The following is a 21,252-nucleotide window of genomic DNA, read 5'->3' as shown; positions in this document are numbered from 1 at the left end:
ACATAGGACAGAGGACATAAACAATTCCACATTTTTCAGGATCCCATGCCAACCTTTTTTTTTTTTTTCATTTTTATTCTCATTTTTAAAAATCTTAATTCTTCTTTTCATCTTCAATTTTTTATTAAATTTGACCTCTTTTATATTTTAATTGTTCTTTTGAAGCAACTTGTGCTTTGTTGTTATTAAGCGCAATATAAGAAATCCTTTCTTGTCCTTTGTGTGCTTCTGTGAAGTCTTTGGATGGACAAGTCCAGTTGACCAGATTCAAGACAGGAGAGACAAAGTTGAGCCACTGGGCCAGCCTGAAAGACTGACAACCCCCCAACACCCAAGCACATTCCATTGGCCATCATCTGTGGCTGGCAACATTAACAAATGAAAGGCAGCTAACGATCAGTTGTTATCAAACCAAGCAGTCATTTGACATTTGAAAGCTCTGGTTGAGCTGGGGTAATCAGAAAATGCTTGGAGTTCTAGTGTTAAATTACTGGTGTTTCCATGGTTAGTGACAAAAATCTGAACACCGGTGTCACATTTAGCTCTGTTCCTGTTTACTTTCACAGGATGCAGCCAAAACTTAGATATTTTTTTGGGTGTTGTATTAGTTTGCAAACTTTGAAGTGTTTTGAGGTGGTGCAGTGGTTAGAGCTGTTGCCTTGTAGCAAGAAGGTCCTGGGTTCACTTCCCGGCATGGGATCTTTCTGCATGGAGTTTGCTTGTTCTCCCTGTGCGTGCGTTCGCTCTGGGTACTCCAGCTTCCTCCCACCGTCCAAAAACATGACTGTTAGGTTGATTGGTCTGTCTAAATTGTCCTTAGGTGTGAGTGTGTGTGTGCATGATTGTTTGTCCTGCGTGTCTCCGTAGCCCTTTTCAGATAGACATTCTGGAATATGTGTGGAGAATTCAGTCCGGTTTTTAACCTGAACTGTGTTTTCAGACACACCACTTTTGTACTGGAACTTGTCCTTTCGGCTGCCTTCACACAGCAGGGAAAAGTTCCAGATGTCTGAGAGGGGGGGGGGGGGGGGGGGGGGGGGATCGGACTTATGTAAAGCATAATTCTGCGCACACGAAGATGCATAAGAGACCTGGATGATGAAGCTCAATGGTTAAAGGAATCACTGAAGCGGTGTGAAGCGCTCCGTCGCGGGTCTAGACCAGTGGTTCCCAAACTTATTTAGCCGCACACCCCCTTCTATGTCCCGACCATGTCGACGCACCCCCCAGCCCCCACATCAGGGCATGGCTATATATATATATATATATATATATATATATATATATATATATATATAATATATATATATATATATATATATAAGGCCGGATTAACCATATGGGCAACTGGGCAATTGCCCAGGGCCCACGAACTCTAAAGGGCCCAGGGCAGCCAGGGCACGAGCAAAATACTGCATCTGTAATCTCCCGCTTTATATTAAACTAGGGTGACCGTACGTCCGGTTTTCCCCGTGGATGTCCACTTTTCACTCTCTGTCTGGGGCGTCCGGACTCGGAGTTCTTGTATTGATGAAAATGTCCGGCTTTTGCAGGAGCAGGGATCGAATTATGGGGGAGCTCCATATCCTACACATCCAGGGAAGCCGGATAAAAGTTTTCGACCGATATTACATCATTTATGGACTCGTTTGAGCAGAGAGCGGCGCAGCGCGTTGTTGCGCAGCGCTCGGCTGCTGCTTCCAGCGCACGGTCCATTCTCAAAGTGGCGCAACCAAAAAACTATAATTAGCACACGATCGTTCATGTCCGCACATGTCCACTATTTTCTGTCTTATTTGTGCCTGAAGCGCTTTGCTACTGCGGAGCTCATCACCTGTGTTGCGGTGATTTCACCTCACGCAGCATCGAAACGCGCTCTCCGCTTTGCGGTCAGGAGATCCCTTTGATCTGCTCAAAAGTAACTGATGAGGTACAAAAGTAAGAATCCAGGCAGCAGTTTTTCTGGAGAGTTTAGAGGAGATGCAGGAAGATGAGAGACAGACAGGACAGGAAAATGGTTAAATAAAAACAAGAAAACAAAACAAAAAGTAAACTGTAGGTAGATTTACCTCCACTACACGTTTTTACCTGTATAAAACAATGTTACACACATGTAATATTTATACATCTGATACAATTCAGATCACCTTCAACACTCAGTCACACAGCCAGGGCTGTTTCAAGACATTTTGGGGGCCAAGGCAAAATGCCCCCCCCCCCCCCCCCCATAACTGGGCTCCCCAGAAGCCTCTGTGTAATTCATACCCTCTCCAGTACTGTTAGTTATACAGTGTTTGTAAAAAACCCTCGGACATTACTGACATGTTCTAATATTATCAGATGAAGAACTAAACAATCAGACATGCCGTCTCATCTGCTTCTTTTCTAAAGTAGCTAAAAGTAACAAAACCATTTGAAAGCCACTATTTGTGGATTCTCTGAAGTTTCCATGGAGTGTGTGACAACTTATTTTTTCATTGATCCTATCGTCTAATCTCACAGCTGAAACAAGCATCCTTAATAATCTGTGCACAGGAAGCTTACCGATGCTGTAGTAAAACTAAAGGTATAATAATTTATTATTAATAAAACCTTGTTGCTGCACTAAAGCAGAAAAATGAGATTTTGCAGTAAATATGCTAAATATTTACATATTAATTGTTTTGGAGCCCTTTTATCGGCAGAATCTGATATTAATTTAGTTCTTACAAAAAATGGGTCCCAACGTGGTTTGTGTGGCGTTGCCATAGTGTGACGTCCTAGGCACAGATCCCCTGTCCTCCTTTTTGGAAATGGAAATCTGATCACCCTATATTAAACAAACTGTCCACCCGGGATTTTGCGCTGCACAAAGACGCTTTGCTGCCTATGACTGAACGTCAGTTGAGAGTCAGTCTCGTGCAGACTGACCAATGAAGAGAGGGCCTCAAGTTAAGACCCTCTCCTCATTGGTCAGTTTACACGAGGTGGGTCAAAGGTCACCCTGAGCGGGTTAAGTGATGCCAGGCATTCAAGTATTGAGTATATTTACTGCATATTACAGTAATATATTCTGTATGTGACCACATTATGGTGATTCTTGGGTCGTGATGATGGGGCCCTTGAACATTGTTGCCCAGGGTACAACGAAGTGTTAATCTGGCCCTGTATATATATATATATATATACACATATATATATATATATATATGTATATGTATATATATATGTATATGTATATATATATATGTATATATATATATACATATATATATATATATATATATATATATATATATATATATATATATATTAGGGCCTGCACGACTTTATTTTTTTTAAGTCGACAGTCAAGTAATGAAAGTCGAGTCGACTTCGACTAGTCGTTGATGACGTCATACGCCGGAAGCGGCGGGGGGGTCGGTCGGTAGGTTCGCTGGAATTTTTTGACAATTAAAATTGCGCCCACATTTTCTAAGTTAACACATCTCTTTTAACAACGGTAGTTTCTGCATCCTACTTCAGCCCTCCCCCCCCTCCCCCTGCGCAGCAGCCGCAAACTCACTGATGCGCCTGCAGCCTCTCGGAGTTCCTGCTGCTCTAAACATTAAAATAATTATTTCATTTTCTGTTCCTCACTTCTGATTACCTTCAGTGGTGTCTGTTTGTTGCAACCACCAGGTACAAAAACTAACTTGTTTTTATTTGACTATTTTTCTGTCCTGCTTATTATCTTCCTGCATCTCCTCTCAGTCCTAAAGAAAAACTGCTACCTGGGTTCATACATATTCACCTTATGAGTTACCTTTGAACTGCAGTTCTAAAAGATCTACCGACCGCTAAAACAGCGGAGTGCCGCTGCTCGCCGGCCGACTACAACGGGACCGTTTTTGCTGCGGAGTTCGTGCCGGAGCGGAGCGGAGATAGTGGAATCTTGGGGGCGCGTCACCGGAGGACAACAGGTGATGCGCATCGCTCCGCAGCAGCGAAATGCATCAGGCACAAATAACAGACAGAAAACATGAAAGGAAATGAGCCGACATGAACGATCGCGTGTTTAATTTGTTTTTGAGGTGGTGACACCTGATTTGGTGGTGCTCAGGATGCAATTTCTGGAGCGCACGTCAGTGATCAGAGCTTTGCATGCACAAACTGGTTAAGATTAGGATGGGGGTGAGGGGAAGGTTAAATTGCAAGAGGGAAAAGGTCACAGTTTGGTTAAATGTCCGTTTTACCGCCGGTGTCAGTACCGCACAGCGCGTCGCCTCCGCCTCGATCCAGACGCGCAGGGGCTCGTCACCTGCTTTCTTTTCCGAGGACTGCATCTTGTCAGTCATTATCACGTGACAGCGACTAGTTGATGACAGGCATAAAAAGTCACTACAGAGCCGTGAAGTCGACTAGTCGACTAGTCGACTATTTCGTACAACCCCTAATATATATATATATATATGTATATATATATATATATATATATATATGTATATATATATATATATATATATATATATATATATATATATATATATATATATATATATATATATATATATATATATATGTATATATATATATATCTCAGACGTCAAGCTAAACAGACAGGGATAAAAAATATGATCGACCTTTTCCCCCATCACTTTCATTTTTTAAATAGTAATTAATTAGCATTCGATACCATTACAATTTCCTTTGATTTAATTTTAAATAAATATTTAGAGTGCCCAGGTAGCACATAAATAATGCAATTTTTTAATGGTTTTCTTAAAGTAGGAACGTTTAAACTGTGCGGCCAGAGCGCTCTCCTTCTTTCTGCTCTGCGTAAACCTGAGCTGGTCACCTACTTGTGCGTAATCTAAAGGGAGTGCGGAGTCTATAGGGAAAAGATGGAAAAGATATATCCATGAGGTTCACTTTTGCCTCAGACCGACATATCACTGTTTTATGGTGTGGCTGAATCTGCGATCCGCTGCAACGCAGACTGGAATAACAAATGCTGCAACGGGAGTTGTGGTCAGGTTCATGAGGAGTCACTGGCTGGAGCGGACCCGACTTTAATACGTCATCCCAAAATAGAAGAGAATATCTTAATTTGACCTTGAATGAAAAATGTTGTTATAAAACCTCTTAAAAGTTTTTATCACAGAGGAGGCAGCGCTCATTCTGCCTTCAGTATGATGGCGCGCCGGAGTTTGCGCAGCTTGCACGCTTATTGAATCTCTGTGTGTGTGTGTGTGTGTGCGCGCTCGCGCGGCACAGCTCCATGAGCAGCTCCAGTCACTGCGTCTCGTTATTGGCGCTATTTAAACCAATGTTGTAAATGACTTCTGCCCAGCCCAGATGTGCTCACTTGTGCACCCGTGAGCCGTGGTTCCGCTGGAACGCCTCTGACCTCTGACAGACGCACTCTGAACTTCAGATCTTCAGCGCGCTGTTAATAGCCTGAATGGGAATCATTTGTTGATTTATTTAGTTACATCCACGATGTTCTGTGTGTGAGGTTTACAATGTCAGAACACCTGCATGAGACAGGGTGTTAATTACAATCTGCCAGAATGACTCGCCACCTTCAGATTTCTCCAACACCGTTAAAAATGATCAAATACGGAACATATCGACGTGCGCAGGCCAGAGTGCTGAAGCTCGGCGCATTATTATTATGAAGCTAGGAGGACACACGCACAAAAATATACTTGTTTTCAATTACAATTATTGGGCCCACTTACTTTTTCTTAGGCCCACCCACAAATGAGTTTCTGGCTACGCTAATGGTGACATATGACAGACTTCTCTGAGCTCCACAGCCATTACACTTTTCACCTCGCACATCCCTAGCGGCAGCTCGCACCACACTTTGGGAATCCCTGGTCTAGACAATACCGTAGGAGGTGAGCTGCCGTGGTTCGCCGCATGCTACAGCAGCGGGATATCTAAGTGCGCACAGGGTCCCCCGGTCCCCTCCTCCTCACCCTCCTCCCTGTCGGGAACTCGACCTCACCAATCTGAAGCAGCCACCTTGTCTGTAACAAGTCCGGACCTGTTACTAGGGGCGTTGTCCGGTTTAATTACGGAAAACGTTATCCGGATGTTTGTATTCAGACACAAAGGTCTTACGGACAGAGTCCGGAAAATTTCCGTTTTTCATGGCCTGTCTGAAGGGGGCTTGTGTTACCCTGTGATGGACTGGCTCTCTGTCCAGGGTGTACCCTGCCTAATTGTCCGTTGACCCCAGCTCGAGAAGGAAGCATCGGAGAAGACGAGGAAAGAGAGGTAGCCGGCGCGTGAGACGTCGGCCTGGATCCCTGAACAAGCGGCTGGCCCGATCCGGCCCAGATTCTGACCCGATGGTTCCGAGATGTCTCCTGGATTACTCGGCGCCCTGCTCAGGGAACTCGGCCGGCTCTGAGGGTGAACCGGCACCCCGCCACGGCCGATCGGCTCGAAGATCTCGCCAGACTGGGGTTTGCTGGGAGAATCTGCACTCGGTTACGGGCACAGAGTTAGAGGGGACTGGGTCCGTGCGCGATCTTGGTGCTGCAGCCCCGCTGCAGACCCGGTTTTGTTTGGTCAATGCCAGGTCTGTGCTGAACAAAACTTTTATTCTTCGTGACTTTTTTATTCAGCATGACTTGGGTTTTCTCTGCATCTGTGAGTCCTGGATCCCGTTTGGTGACACAAGTTCCCTACTTGAGCTCATACCACCTGGCTGCTCGTGTTTTAATACCCCCAGACCACGGGGCAGAGGTGGAGGGCTGGTTGTTGTTTTTAAATCCAGCTTTCCTTGTAAACAGCTTACACCCACCATGTCATTTTCTTCCCTTGAACTGTGCTTATTTGAACTGTGCATCTCCCCCCGCCTGCTCGTCGTGCTGATTTATCGCCCTCCAAAGACTGACTCTAACTTCCTTAATGATTTCTGTGATCTTGTGGCAGACTGCATCCTAAAATATGACTATGTCCTATTTTTTGGTGATTTTAACATCCATATCTGCTGACCTGATAATGTGCTTGCTAAAGGTTTTTTTAATTTGCTAGATTCATTCAATCTAACTCAATGGGTATCATCCCCAACTCATGCCAGTGGTCACACCCTGGACCTGGTTATCTGTTATGGTCTACCCGTCACGAACCTTGTGACTTTGCCTCCGGTGTTCTCTGACCACTCTCCATTACTCTGTGATGTTACGTTGCCATGTCCTGTCCCTGTGTGTGAAGCTCCAGCTACTAGGTTCAGAGCCCTGGATGCAGAAGCTATTTCAAAGTTTGTGGACTGTATGTCTGTAAGGTTAAAGACCTTTAACCCAGATCCATCTAACGTTGATCACTATTCACAACACTTTGATGTACTTTGTAATCAGGTCCTGGACGTGGTTGCCCCTCTTAAACTGTGCAAGTCTTGACCAAGGAGGGAGCCTTGGCTCTCTGATGTCACACGGGCTTGCAGGCGGGCGTGTAGATCCTCTGAGAGAAAGTGGAAAAAGGATGGCCTACAGGTCTCGCGTGAGTTGTTCAGAGCATCTCTGGTTGCTTATCAGGATGCTGTGAGGGCTGCCAGAACGGCCTATTTTGCAGACATCATTGAGACAAACTCCAATAATCCTAAGATTCTCTACAAAATGCTAAACTCAGTTCTGGTGTATCAGGAGCCTAGCTCCATGTCTCCTACAGCTGCTGGAAACTCTGAAGCTTTTCACAAATTCTTTGTTCATAAAGTATCAGGCATTAGAGCAGTCATTTCTGGTAACTCTGTTGACCCTGTTCCAGTTCATCCATCACCACCCACCCTGAGCTCCCTCAATACAGTTTCATACTCTGAGCTGAGTAAGCTAGTTGCGAGACAGAAGCCATCTGGCTCTCCACTTGACGTTCTGCCACCTCGTCTCTGGAAGGCTGCCTTTCCGTGCCTTGGCCCTTCACTTGGTCAGATTATCAATGGGAGCCTCAGCACAGGTGTTGTCCCAGCTGCTTTGAAAGCAGCAGTTATTCGGCCGACCCTGAAGAAACCTGGTGCTGATGTCTCTGTGGTAGAAAATTACAGGCCTATCTCTACCCTGCCCTTTACATCTAAACTGCTTGAGAAAGTCGTTTATCAGCAGCTGGTCTCACATTTAGCTGACTCTGATCTGTTTGAGGTTTTCCAATCAGGGTTCAGGTCTGGCCATAGCACAGAGTCTGCTCTACAGAGGGTCCTAAATGACATCTATCTATCACTAGATCAGGGTACATCTGTGCTGCTTCTGTTGTTAGACCTAACAGCAGCCTTCGACACAGTTGACCACGCGATTCTACTCGATCGCTTGGAACGATGGGTTGGGATCAAAGGGTCAGCTCTGGATTGGTTTAGATCGTATCTCCAAAACGGGACATTCTGTGTTAAACTGGGTGATGTTTTTTCTTCTTGGGAGGGGCTCCGCTGTGGGGTCCCGCAGGGGTCGATCCTTGGTCCTCTTTTGTTTGCCATTTATCTGCTACCTCTGGGGTCAATCTTTCGTAAACATGGCCTATCATTCCATCTGTATGCTGACGATTGCCAGATTTACTCTCCATTGTGTCAGGAGAAAGGTCACTCTATTCAGTCCTTTGTCTCCTGTGTTAATGAGGTGAAGTCTTGGCTAATGTCCAACTATCTACATCTGAATGAGGGAAAGACAGAGCTCATTGTTTTTCACCCCAACAGCAGGAATGTGGATCGTTATGCTGATCTTGGCCCTCTTTCTCCATACTCAAAACCAGTTGTTACCAGTTTGGGGGTGAAACTTGATGTAGGACTTAAATTTGACGCTCACATCAATTCTGTGATCCGGACCAGTTTCTTTCACCTGAGACGCCTTGCTAAAATCAAGCCTATGCTGTCGAGAGCCCACCTGGAGCGGGTACTGCATGCCTTTGTTATTTCTCGGCTTGACTACTGCAACTCTCTATATGCAGGGTTGTGTCAGTCAACACTGCATCGCCTACAGGTTGTGCAGAACAGCGCTGCCAGGTTCCTGACTGGGACCAGGAAACGGGACCACATCAGTCCTGTTCTGGCCTCTCTGCACTGGCTTCCGATTTGCTATCGCTCACAATTCAAAATCCTCGTCTTTGTGTATAATTTCTTCCAGGGTGGTGCTCCCCCCTATCTGGCCACTCTCCTTAACAAACATTCCCCATCACGTGCTCTGCGCTCCTCTGACCAAGGCCTGCTCGCTGTCCCTCGGTCTAGGTGTCGTACCCGTGGGGACCTGGCTTTCTCAGTCCTAGCACCGTTACTCTGGAACCAGTTGCCACCCTCAGTTAGGCTGTCCCCTTCTCTGCCAGTCTTTAAGAATCACCTAAAAACACACCTCCTCCGCTTGGCGTTTCCAGAACATGTTTGATTTTGGCCCTCTATTATGTTGAATCCATTCCACAGTTTTCATTGGTACACTCAATCCATCCACTCAATCCAAATGTGTTTCACACATTTGTCCTTTACCAGAATGTTTCATCTATCTTGTAATTTCCATTTTGTATTTTGTAATTTGTATTTTGTAATTTGAATTTCTTTTATTGTTGATTTATTCAATATATTTACATACAACTGTACAATGTTCAGCGCTTTGGGCTTCCTGACAGGGTTGCGGAAGGCGCTTTATAAATAAAGCTTTGATTGATTGATTGATTGATTGATTGACTGTTGGAGATAGGCATCCCCCCCACCCCCACCCCCCCCCCCCAACTCCCAGAGGGATGAGAATGTTTTCATAGTGCTGGAACGCTCAGCCGTGCATCTGTTTAAATCTCTTTGCAAGCTCCTCTCTCTAATTTTTGGAACACTCAATCCACCTCTCATCGAGCGGTGCGGGCGGAGCAGCGCCGCTTATTCCAAGTCCATGATTCTTCAAAAATATACTCGAGTAAAAGTAAAAAGTATGATTCAGAAACAGTACTTCTGGAGTGGAATGTTTTTCAAAAACATACTCAAGTAAATGTAACTGAGTAAATGTAACACATTACTACCCACCTTTGCACACCGACGTTACAGAAATTTTTTATCTAAGTTCTGAGAGAGATACTCAATTTGGGTGTAAGGTAAAGATTTTTCAATAATAGCGGAGTCTGATTCAGAATTTGTAATCCAATGTTCATTTTGCCATCTCATGTAGTTTAGTCTATAGGATCAAGTAATGCCAAACCTCCCTTGTCTCAGGGTGCCCATAGTTTAGCCAACTTATTTCTGGGTATTTTCCCTTTCCACAAATATGGTGGTTTACATTGCATACAATAGGTCCACACTTGGTGTGTATGTAATGACAACGGTCCACTTTTGGCTGGTACATACTGACACAAGTTCCCACTGAGACAGAATGGAGCGACACACACTTGGCAACATAAGTGTATAAAGAAGAAATTAGCAAAAGAATTTAGTCTAATGAGCAGATATTCATCTAAAGTTCATAATAATATTTCTTATAAAGTAGCACCTATAATGTTATTCTCCTTTTTTATTTTTGTGCAGTATGAAAATAAACAGCACCTCTGGAAAAGGACTACATCTATGTTGCAATTTGATGTCATGCACAAAGTTGTGGTACTTTCAGAGGTTGAGATGTTCTAGAAAATATTTGGAAAGTGAATTTTTTTATCTAAGTTCTGAGAGAGATACTCAATTTGGGTGTAAGGTAAAGATTTTTCAATAATAGCGGAGTCTGATTCAGAATTTGTAATCCAATGTTCATTTTGCCATCTCATGTAGTTTAGTCTATAGGATCAAGTAATGCCAAACCTCCCTTGTCTCAGGGTGCCCATAGTTTAGCCAACTTATTTCTGGGTATTTTCCCTTTCCACAAATATGGTGGTTTACATTGCATACAATAGGTCCACACTTGGTGTGTATGTAATGACAACGGTCCACTTTTGGGTGGTACATAATGACACAAGTTCCCACTGAGACAGAATGGAGCGACACACACTTGGCAACATAAGTGTATAAAGAAGAAATTAGCAAAACAATTTAGTCTAATGAGCAGATATTCATCTAAAGTTCATACTAATATTTCTAATAAAGTAGCACCTATAATGTTATTCTCCTTTTTTATTTTTGTGCAGTATGAAAATAAAAAGCACCTCTGGAAAAGGACTACATCTATGTTGCAATTTGATGTCATGCACAAAGTTGAGGTACTTTCAGAGGCTGAGATGTTCTAGAAAATATTTGGAAAGTGAATTTTTTTAATCTAAGTTCTGAGAGAGATATTCAATTTGGGTGTAAGGTAAAGATTTTTCAATAATAGCGGAGTCTGATTCAGAATTTGTAATCCAATGTTCATTTTGCCATCTCATGTAGTTTAGTCTATAGGATCAAGTAATGCCAAACCTCCCTTGTCTCAGGGTGCCCATAGTTTAGCCAACTTATTTCTGGGTATTTTCCCTTTCCACAAATATGGTGATTTACATTGCATACAATAGGTCCACACTTGGTGTGTATGTAATGACAACTGTCCACTTTTGGCTGGTACATAATGACACAAGTTCCCACTGAGACAGAATGGAGCGACACACACTTGGCAACATAAGTGTATAAAGAAGAAATTAGCAAAACAATTTAGTCTAATGAGCAGATATTCATCTAAAGTTCATACTAATATTTCTTATAAAGTAGCACCTATAATGTTATTCTCCTTTTTTATTTTTGTGCAGTATGAAAATAAACAGCACCTCTGGAAAAGGACTACATCTATGTTGCAATTTGATGTCATGCACAAAGTTGAGGTACTTTCAGAGGCTGAGATGTTCTAGAAAATATTTGGAAAGTGAATTTTTTTAATCTAAGTTCTGAGAGAGATATTCAATTTGGGTGTAAGGTAAAGATTTTTCAATAATAGCGGAGTCTGATTCAGAATTTGTAATCCAATGTTCATTTTGCCATCTCATGTAGTTTAGTCTATAGGATCAAGTAATGCCAAACCTCCCTTGTCTCAGGGTGCCCATAGTTTAGCCAACTTATTTCTGGGTATTTTCCCTTTCCACAAATATGGTGATTTACATTGCATACAATAGGTCCACACTTGGTGTGTATGTAATGACAACTGTCCACTTTTGGCTGGTACATAATGACACAAGTTCCCACTGAGACAGAATGGAGCGACACACACTTGGCAACATAAGTGTATAAAGAAGAAATTAGCAAAACAATTTAGTCTAATGAGCAGGTATTCATCTAAAGTTCATACTAATATTTCTAATAAAGTAGCACCTATAATGTTATTCTCCTTTTTTATTTTTGTGCAGTATGAAAATAAACAGCACCTCTGGAAAAGGACTACATCTATGTTGCAATTTGATATCATGCACAAAGTTGTGGTACTTTCAGAGGTTGAGATGTTCTAGAAAATATTTGGAAAGTGAATTTTTTTATCTAAGTTCTGAGAGAGATACTCAATTTGGGTGTAAGGTAAAGATATTTCAATAATAGCGGAGTCTGATTCAGAATTTGTAATCCATTGTTCATTTTGCCTTCTCATGTAGTTTAGTCTATAGGATCAAGTAATGCCAAACCTCCCTTGTCTCAGGGTGCCCATAGTTTAGCCAACTTATTTCTGGGTATTTTCCCTTTCCACAAATATGGTGGTTTACATTGCATACAATAGGTCCACACTTGGTGTGTATGTAATGACAACGGTCCACTTTTGGCTGGTACATACTGACACAAGTTCCCACTGAGACAGAATGGAGCGACACACACTTGGCAACATAAGTGTATAAAGAAGAAATTAGCAAAACAATTTAGTCTAATGAGCAGATATTCATCTAAAGTTCATACTAATATTTCTAATAAAGTAGCACCTATAATGTTATTCTCCTTTTTTATTTTTGTGCAGTATGAAAATAAACAGCACCTCTGGAAAAGGACTACATCTATGTTGCAATTTGATGTCATGCACAAAGTTGTGGTACTTTCAGAGGCTGAGATGTTCTAGAAAATATTTGGAAAGTGAATTTTTTTTATCTAAGTTCTGAGAGAGATATTGAATTTGGGTGTAAGGTAAAGATTTTTCAATAATAGCGGAGTCTGATTCAGAATTTGTAATCCAATGTTCATTTTGCCATCTCATGTAGTTTAGACTATAGGATCAAGTAATGCCAAACCTCCCTTGTCTCAGGGTGCCCATAGTTTAGCCAACTTATTTCTGGGTATTTTCCCTTTCCACAAATATGGTGATTTACATTGCATACAATAGGTCCACACTTGGTGTGTATGTAATGACAACGGTCCACTTTTGGCTGGTACATAATGACACAAGTTCCCACTGAGACAGAATGGAGCGACACACACTTGGCAACATAAGTGTATAAAGAAGAAATTAGCAAAACAATTTAGTCTAATGAGCAGGTATTCATCTAAAGTTCATACTAATATTTCTAATAAAGTAGCACCTATAATGTTATTCTCCTTTTTTTATTTTTGTGCAGTATGAAAATAAACAGCACCTCTGGAAAAGGACTACATCTATGTTGCAATTTGATATCATGCACAAAGTTGTGGTACTTTCAGAGGTTGAGATGTTCTAGAAAATATTTGGAAAGTGAATTTTTTTTATCTAAGTTCTGAGAGAGATACTCAATTTGGGTGTAAGGTAAAGATATTTCAATAATAGCGGAGTCTGATTCAGAATTTGTAATCCAATGTTCATTTTGCCTTCTCATGTAGTTTAGTCTATAGGATCAAGTAATGCCAAACCTCCCTTGTCTCAGGGTGCCCATAGTTTAGCCAACTTATTTCTGGGTATTTTCCCTTTCCACAAATATGGTGGTTTACATTGCATACAATAGGTCCACACTTGGTGTGTATGTAATGACAACGGTCCACTTTTGGCTGGTACATACTGACACAAGTTCCCACTGAGACAGAATGGAGCGACACACACTTGGCAACATAAGTGTATAAAGAAGAAATTAGCAAAATAATTTAGTCTAATGAGCAGATATTCATCTAAAGTTCATACTAATATTTCTTATAAAGTAGCACCTATAATGTTATTCTCCTTTTTTATTTTTGTGCAGTATGAAAATAAACAGCACCTCTGGAAAAGGACTACATCTATGTTGCAATTTGATGTCATGCACAACGTTGTGGTACTTTCAGAGGCTGAGATGTTCTAGAAAATATTTGGAAAGTGAATTTTTTTATCTAAGTTCTGAGAGAGATACTCAATTTGGGTGTAAGGTAAAGATATTTCAATAATAGCGGAGTCTGATTCAGAATTTGTAATCCAATGTTCATTTTGCCATCTCATGTAGTTTAGTCTATAGGATCAAGTAATGCCAAACCTCCCTTGTCTCAGGGTGCCCATAGTTTAGCCAACTTATTTCTGGGTATTTTCCCTTTCCACAAATATGGTGGTTTACATTGCATACAATAGGTCCACACTTGGTGTGTATGTAATGACAACGGTCCACTTTTGGCTGGTACATACTGACACAAGTTCCCACTGAGACAGAATGGAGCGACACACACTTGGCAACATAAGTGTATAAAGAAGAAATTAGCAAAACAATTGAGTCTGATTCAGAATTTGTAATCCAATGTTCATTTTGCCATCTCATTAAGATATGTAGTTTAGTCTATAGGATCAAGTAATGCCAAGCCCACACACAAGTTCCCACTGAGACAGAATGGAGCGACACACACTTAGCAAAATAAATGTATAAAGAAGAAAACAATTTATTCTAATGAGCAGATTTTCATCAAAAGTTCTTGCTAATGTTTCTTATAAAGTAGCACCTATAATTTTATTGTCATTTTTTGTGTGTGTACTATGAAAAATAATCTGTTGGACTTAGAAACAATCCTTGGAATGCAAAACAAATATTGTCTAATTCTGTCATAATTATTTTATACAATTTTTATTGCAGATACTTATTTAATTTATAACAACAACGTGGAATAACCCATTTAGAAAGAAATTAATAAAGTAATTGTATCAAAAACTCTCATTAGTTGAAGGAATGGCAGTTCCACTGTGGAGGTCCACTCTTTGATAGGTATACATCGATCAGAGATCCAAGTCCCCTCTTGGTAATTTTGTCAAAAATGATCAAAAGTCACATTTTCAGTAATGTCATGGGAAAACATATTAAAAGTAAATTTCCTGTTTAAATTTTTTTTTTCTAAAGGAATAGAAACAGAAGTCCACTCTTGGCAGTGTAGCCTGATAGTCCACTGTTGATACTGTTGGCGTGTATGTGTGTATGTGTGTGTGTGTGTGTGTGTGTGTGCGCGTGTGTGTGTGTGTGTGTGTGTGTGTGCAGGTCATTTTGTGCTTGCCAGAGTTGTAAACACAAATGCACACAGCAGAACCCCCTCCAACAGGCCTCCTAATAGGTGGGCAGAGAGAAATACCTCCTGCAGCGACTCCATGTGTCTTTTCCACCTCATGTGAGCGTACAGTAATGAGGACACATAGTTTATTTTATTACAAGTACAGGATGGTAATTCTGTTATATTTCTCCCTCTTTGATGGATTATTTAGCTGTTACAGATAGAATCTAGAGGATTCCTCTTTTATCTTCCTTGCCCTTAAAGCTCCGTTACGCCTCTTCTGGTCTAGCCTCCAAATTAAAAAAGCTGCCGGACTTGCATGTTGCCATTGTGCAGGAAATGGGTCAGCAATCCATTAAGATGCCATTAGATAATCTAATTTAGAGAGCTAATCCTTAAACGAAGCCCGCTGTACAGCCAGGCCGTGCTCGCAGGGAGCAGAATTAGTGAGGTTGAGGAGCTGGACCGGGCCGAGGAAGGCCGTCTTAAGGTGAGCCGAGCAAATGCAGAGATGTTTGATCTGCTCACTGCTGCCTAAGTGCAGATACCGACACGTGAAAAAAGTCCTGTAGGCTCTTTTATTTCTGTTTTATAGGTTTTGCTTCCAAGCCGCTGCTCTTTTTTTCCTGCAATCTTTTAAAGTGGTCATGATCAATAGTTCTTCAGGCTTTCAGAAGGACTTCGGGTTTTTCCTGGGCTGGTTTTCCACCAGTTTTCAGTCCAGTATCATAACAGTCTCTCAGGAATAGTTTTTTGTTAGTTCTTTCCCCGTTATAGAGCACGCTGCCATATTGTGTTGTTCTTGTGCACAATTAGACTCGATATGCAGCCTAAAAATAGAAGAAAAAAATATTTATGAATGAACAAATAAATAATTAATAAATACATACAAAGCTAACAAGTTCTAATTGAAAACAATGTTAAAAAAATGATTGAAAACTCTTTACGTTGCCCTCTGCTGAAGGGTTGAGACTATGTTTCTGTTGCGCTTTAAAGGATTAAAACACTTAAATCTGATCTGAGACTCCGGGGACACAACAAGTGAACCTGTGTCCAAACCTAACATGCTGCCTAGCAATAGCATCATTTTATATCCAATCTTTAGCTAAAAGCTAACTAAACGACAAGCCAGCTAATACAATTCTAATTAACTAGTATTTTAGCTAGTTATTAATGTTTGTCAGGGTCGGAAGTGAAAAAATAGTTATCTGCAAAAAGCTGCTGCCTCTATGTTCTAAGGATATATCACTATTTAAATTAATTATTTCTAAATAACTTTCCAAACAGCCTCAATTAAAGTATATTTATGATTGTATGAATTGACAGTGTTCGTGGCACTCGTGGTACTTTACTCACTTAGCTACTAGCTAACACACTTTGATCCAGTGCTCAAGCTAGCTAATACGTTACAGAAAACATTTAGGACATTTCTCAATGCCAAGGCACCTGGCCTGGCAAGGCGATGTCTTGCTAGGCCAGGTGCCTTGCTTACAAGGACACTGTTCTTCCTTAGTCAAAGAAAAACGATTAAATGGAGCAGATTTTCATCACGTGACCATGGCTTCTGTAACAACAGAGATAGCGTTTTATATATATATATATATTTGTAAAATTAAATATGTAAGTGAATTACTACCTGCTAGCCACCAAAGCTGCAACTACTAAGCAGCTAACCAAGCATAGATAACTGCATTGGATATAAAAAAAACATTTCAGACATCAGCCCAATAGATACAATTAGTTTACTTACATTTAAACTTGAAATTTTCCCCTGAAGTAGCTGCCGGCTTCTGATTCGCCATCCTTTTGAAAATACTGCAGTATATTCTGGGAAATTTTTGACCAAGTCTAGGCTTCAAGACACCTCCGGTGCATCCTTGCTTAGCTAGCTAAACAGCTAACAAACGGAGAACAGATGCATCGGTAGAACATGAACATTGAAACACGCCTTGGCGGTTCCTGATGATGTATGTCCTAGGCAACCGGGGCGGGACCAAGATATCAAGGCGAGGTTCCTTGGCACTGAGAAACACCCGTAGATCAAATCTTTCACTTGCAACTAGCAAAAACAGCAGCTAACTAGTGAAGTTTGCTGCATTGCGTGAAAAATAAATGCACATTAAAATTAACTAGATTTGACCAAAGTGTTTTTATGACCAACCAAAACCCAATAAAATCTAAAAAACGTGAAATACTCTAAATGATGTGTTTTAGTTAGGTGCATGGACGGGTCAGAACATTGACAAATAAAAAGTTTGAAAGACCTTCTGAGAGGCGGGAGGATTATTAGTCGAGGCCACATTGGGAGTTAAACGTTCAGTAAAACATACTTTACAGTTTTGTAAATGGAGCAATGTTGTGTTTAACGTTTCAAGATAAGCAATAAAGATGCTTTAAGGTCTAAAAATTACATAAGAAGCCAAAAAATACTTTTCTTGGCTTAAAAAAAGTACTTTCATCATTTCTTAAGCTGTACTGCTGGGTGTATACTTTAATCGTAGATCACGTCCACTCCGACATGCTGATGGAGAGAAGCGGTGCAGCTTTGGTCTATAGGATGCAGATACGGCCTGACAGCCATCGATTTTAATGAGATTAGAAACGATTTGCACACAAAAGCCCGCAAGTGCCCTTTTGTAACTGTGTGGTCCCCCCACGCACACACACACACACACACACACACCCGGTGTAAGCTATTACTTTATAGAAATTTCATAAGGAAAGAGATACGGAGATGGAGGAGGAAAGAAGGAGGGTAAAAAGAGAAAGCTGCAGCCCCTTGGCCGCTCTGTGCGCTCTTTGTTCAGCAAGGTAGGAAAAATTTAATCCCCCGTTTCCTGTCCGGTGATTTTTGGCAGGGTGAGACAGGGAAGGAGGGAGGGAAGAAAGCAGGAGAGGGAGGACTGCGGGTTGGACGAGAGGAAAGAAAAAAACTGTTAGAGGATTAGCTTTGAAATCTTTTTATTTATTTTAGTTTTGAACGCTTTGTGCTCTGAAGGCAGAAAAAACGAGGAAACTTGAGTGATGTTTGTTTTTGTTTTGAATACGTCGTCGCTTCTGTTTCTCCTCCTTTCACTCCTCCATGGAGCTTGGCCTGGAGGTGAATTGAATTTGCACTTTCATTGTTTTAAGTAGAAGAAGTGTGACTAGTGATTTGTATAAAACTCAGACTGGCTGATGAGCTGCTTTCACCAGCGCAGACGGAGTCGTCTAATAGATCCCGTCTGATTCACCTCTGCAGAGCCGCCTCGTCTCTCCTCCCTCCATCCTTGTGTCTCTTTGTACTCTGAGGGTAATCCACAGCGCAGGTATTCTGAGGCGAGAGAGGGTGTTAGAGAGGGCTGCACACTGGGGGGCTTGTGAGGGAGGATGGCGGCGATGGAGGGGAGGCTAATTATCTGACATGTACGTAGCATAGCACCCCTCGGGAACAACATGCTGCTTGTTCCCGCTCGCGTTTTCAGTTAGCACCGTTGCTCCGTGGGAACAATCGCCGTGTTGTTTTGCCATTAGCGTGAGATGAATAGGGATGGGACAGCTTTGTGTAGGGACCCCCACGCCCCCCTCCTCCCAGTCTATGAGGAGAAATGGGCCTGCGCTCTTAACTTTGAGAGTGAAGACCTTCACAGGCTGTCAGTGAATCAAGTTAGGAGATGTTTGATGCAGCAGGAAGATGCGACAGGTGTGTCATTAACCCGTCTCTCTCCCTGTGTGTGTGTGTGTCTCTCTCTCCAGTCCTGGTACCTGGGCGAGCTTAGTTCCATTCCAAGTGTCGAACGGGACTCCGATTCTGCCAACAAATGTCCACCAGAACTACAGCATAAACATCATTGGTGAGCCGCTGGTCCCCGCCGAGACCGGGAACTGAGCCCGCGGAGGCCGGATGACCTCCTCCTCCCCCAGCAACCCCCCTTTCCCGTCAGGGCGGAAGGGCGGTGCGGAGCTAGCACTACAGGTGTCCGCAGCCATGGATGAAACCAGCAAAAGCAGCAGGTGCTGCAGTCACCCCACCCCACCACCACCACCGCAACCTCCTCCCACTCCTCCTCCTCCCGATGATGGACACTGGCCCTGAAGTGAGGATGAGCTCAGAGGGAAGAACATAGCTTCAGGTCTGCTGTGTCCTCGCACACACACTACCACCACCACCACCTCCCTCACCCACCAGTCAGTTGTTGCAGAACTTTTTGGATCCATCTAAATACTGTGATGTATAGATGCCTTAATGTTTTATTGCATGACACTCTAGACTCTTAGCAGTACTATTTTTCCATGTTGGAGGAAGATGTAAAATCTACATTTAAACACACACACACTCACACACAGATCCAAGGGGGGCTGCGGTTTGAAACCTGCCTAGCGGACAGCTCAGAGACTCTGCAATCTCTTGAAAAGAGCCCCCCCCCCCCAATGCCCTCTTCATGGAGCGACTCACTGTGTACACCATAGGAACAAAAACTTGTGAATTCAGAGTGTTTCTTCTTCCATTTGATTTCAGTTTACTGTGATACGACTCTTTGTTTTGGTTTATTTTTTAAGTGTTGTTTATTCTTTACTGCTACTTACTTCAAGAATTAACACTTAAGAGTTAAGAACTCTCAATGCAGTTTTAAAAAAACACTAAACGCTAGGCTTGAGATTGGACCCCTCCTAAAATAATAAAGTAAAATAAAAAAAAATCTAATCCTTAAAAAAAAAAAAGAAGAAGAAGCGTAACGAGAAAGAAGAAAAAAAAAGATTGCAACAGTGGCAAGTGCAATTGAATTTTTTTGAAGGGAAGCTATCAGTCTGACAGCCCTGAGACTCTAAAGGAAGGGGGATAATTGTTAAATGTTTAATGAGACATTTAAATTAGATTTTTCAGTCACTTATCCATCTCTTTGCATGAGAAAAGGCAGTTGAAGGCAAGCATAAAACTACCTGTGCAGCTTAAAACCAGCACTTAATACGAGCTCGTCCCATCATGATGGGGAGGCTGTTTTATTTCCTTTTTTTTGTTTTTTGTTTTTTAAATACTTTTTAAATGTTTGTGTGGGAACTAACATCCGAAAATAAGTCAAGAATTGACACACACACACAGTGCTAATCATGATGGCATTGAATGCGTTTGGCCATCAGCTTATAAAGCTAAAAAAACTGACTAACTGGGATTTAATCGCTTAATCTTCATGCAAATGTACTGTAATCTTAGACAGCTTGTGTTTGGCTAACTCTAGGCCCGCCTTTCTACTGGATGCAAAAGCATTGCGTAACATCTGCAAAGTGTAGTGCGCAGCAATTACCTGCTGCTAAAGTCGACGGGTGCATTTCCACCGTCTGCAAAGTGTGGCGTTTTCCAGAAGCAGATGCTAAATTTACGCTTGGAGTCCACTTTTTACGAGCTACACCTCCAGAACGCGCTGAGCTCAGCAGTTCGGATCAGGTTAGACAGGAAGTCAACTGTGAGTGCAGGGTGACAAATTTGGAAACTTTCTAAATAAAGGTCACTTTAAGATTTCCATTAACAAAAAAAAAAAAGTACATCATTACCTGTGACGCCTCCGTAGCTGAGGTAACCAGAACAGAAAAAAAGCCACAGACCTTTTAGGTACATGCCGCCATCTTTCTCCTCGCTTGTTATTGTGTGATCTTGCAGTTCTCAGGTGATTTTGTGATCTCGCGCGACCACCTGCGTGGAACGTTTTTTCTCTCTGAAACGCTCCTGGTGGAAAAGGCTCGGTGGTAAAACTCTGCACTGCGCTTACGTATCCAGTGGAAAGGCTGCGTAAAGCAGGAAGACGCTGAAAACTGAAATGGTGAATCTGGGTGGTGGCTTAATCCCTTAAATCAAGTATTCTGCATGGCAATCTCACAGCTGTTGCCTGTCCAATCCAGACGCAAACAAATACACACACACACATACACACACACACACACACGCACGTGTGTGAGGAAAATGTCTCCGATACTCTTTAATTTGCACGATGACGTATAGTCCACATTACGTGCCTTGC

At 42.0% G+C, this 21,252-nt stretch overlaps 1 protein-coding gene across 7 annotated transcripts in view; it reads left to right on the top strand.

Moving 5' to 3' along the window:
* The window catches only part of LOC107377098 (nuclear factor 1 B-type), a 107,076-nt gene extending 86,224 nt beyond the window's left edge, over nucleotides 1–20,852 (top strand). For all 7 annotated transcript variants that reach the window (XM_054747543.2, XM_015946524.3, XM_070547877.1 and 4 more), the window contains one exon: nucleotides 18,995–20,852. In XM_054747543.2, the coding sequence (XP_054603518.1) occupies nucleotides 18,995–19,127 (133 nt within the window). In that variant the 3' untranslated portion in view covers nucleotides 19,128–20,852. The remainder of the gene's footprint in view (nucleotides 1–18,994) is intronic.
* The last annotated feature ends 400 nt before the right edge of the window (nucleotides 20,853–21,252 follow it).

Source organism: Nothobranchius furzeri, chromosome 2, assembly GCF_043380555.1.
Source record: "Nothobranchius furzeri strain GRZ-AD chromosome 2, NfurGRZ-RIMD1, whole genome shotgun sequence".
Classification (NCBI taxonomy): Eukaryota; Metazoa; Chordata; class Actinopteri; order Cyprinodontiformes; family Nothobranchiidae; genus Nothobranchius; species Nothobranchius furzeri.
The sequence above is the reverse complement of the archived record's forward strand: the minus strand, read 5'-3'. Positions and strand labels throughout refer to the sequence as shown.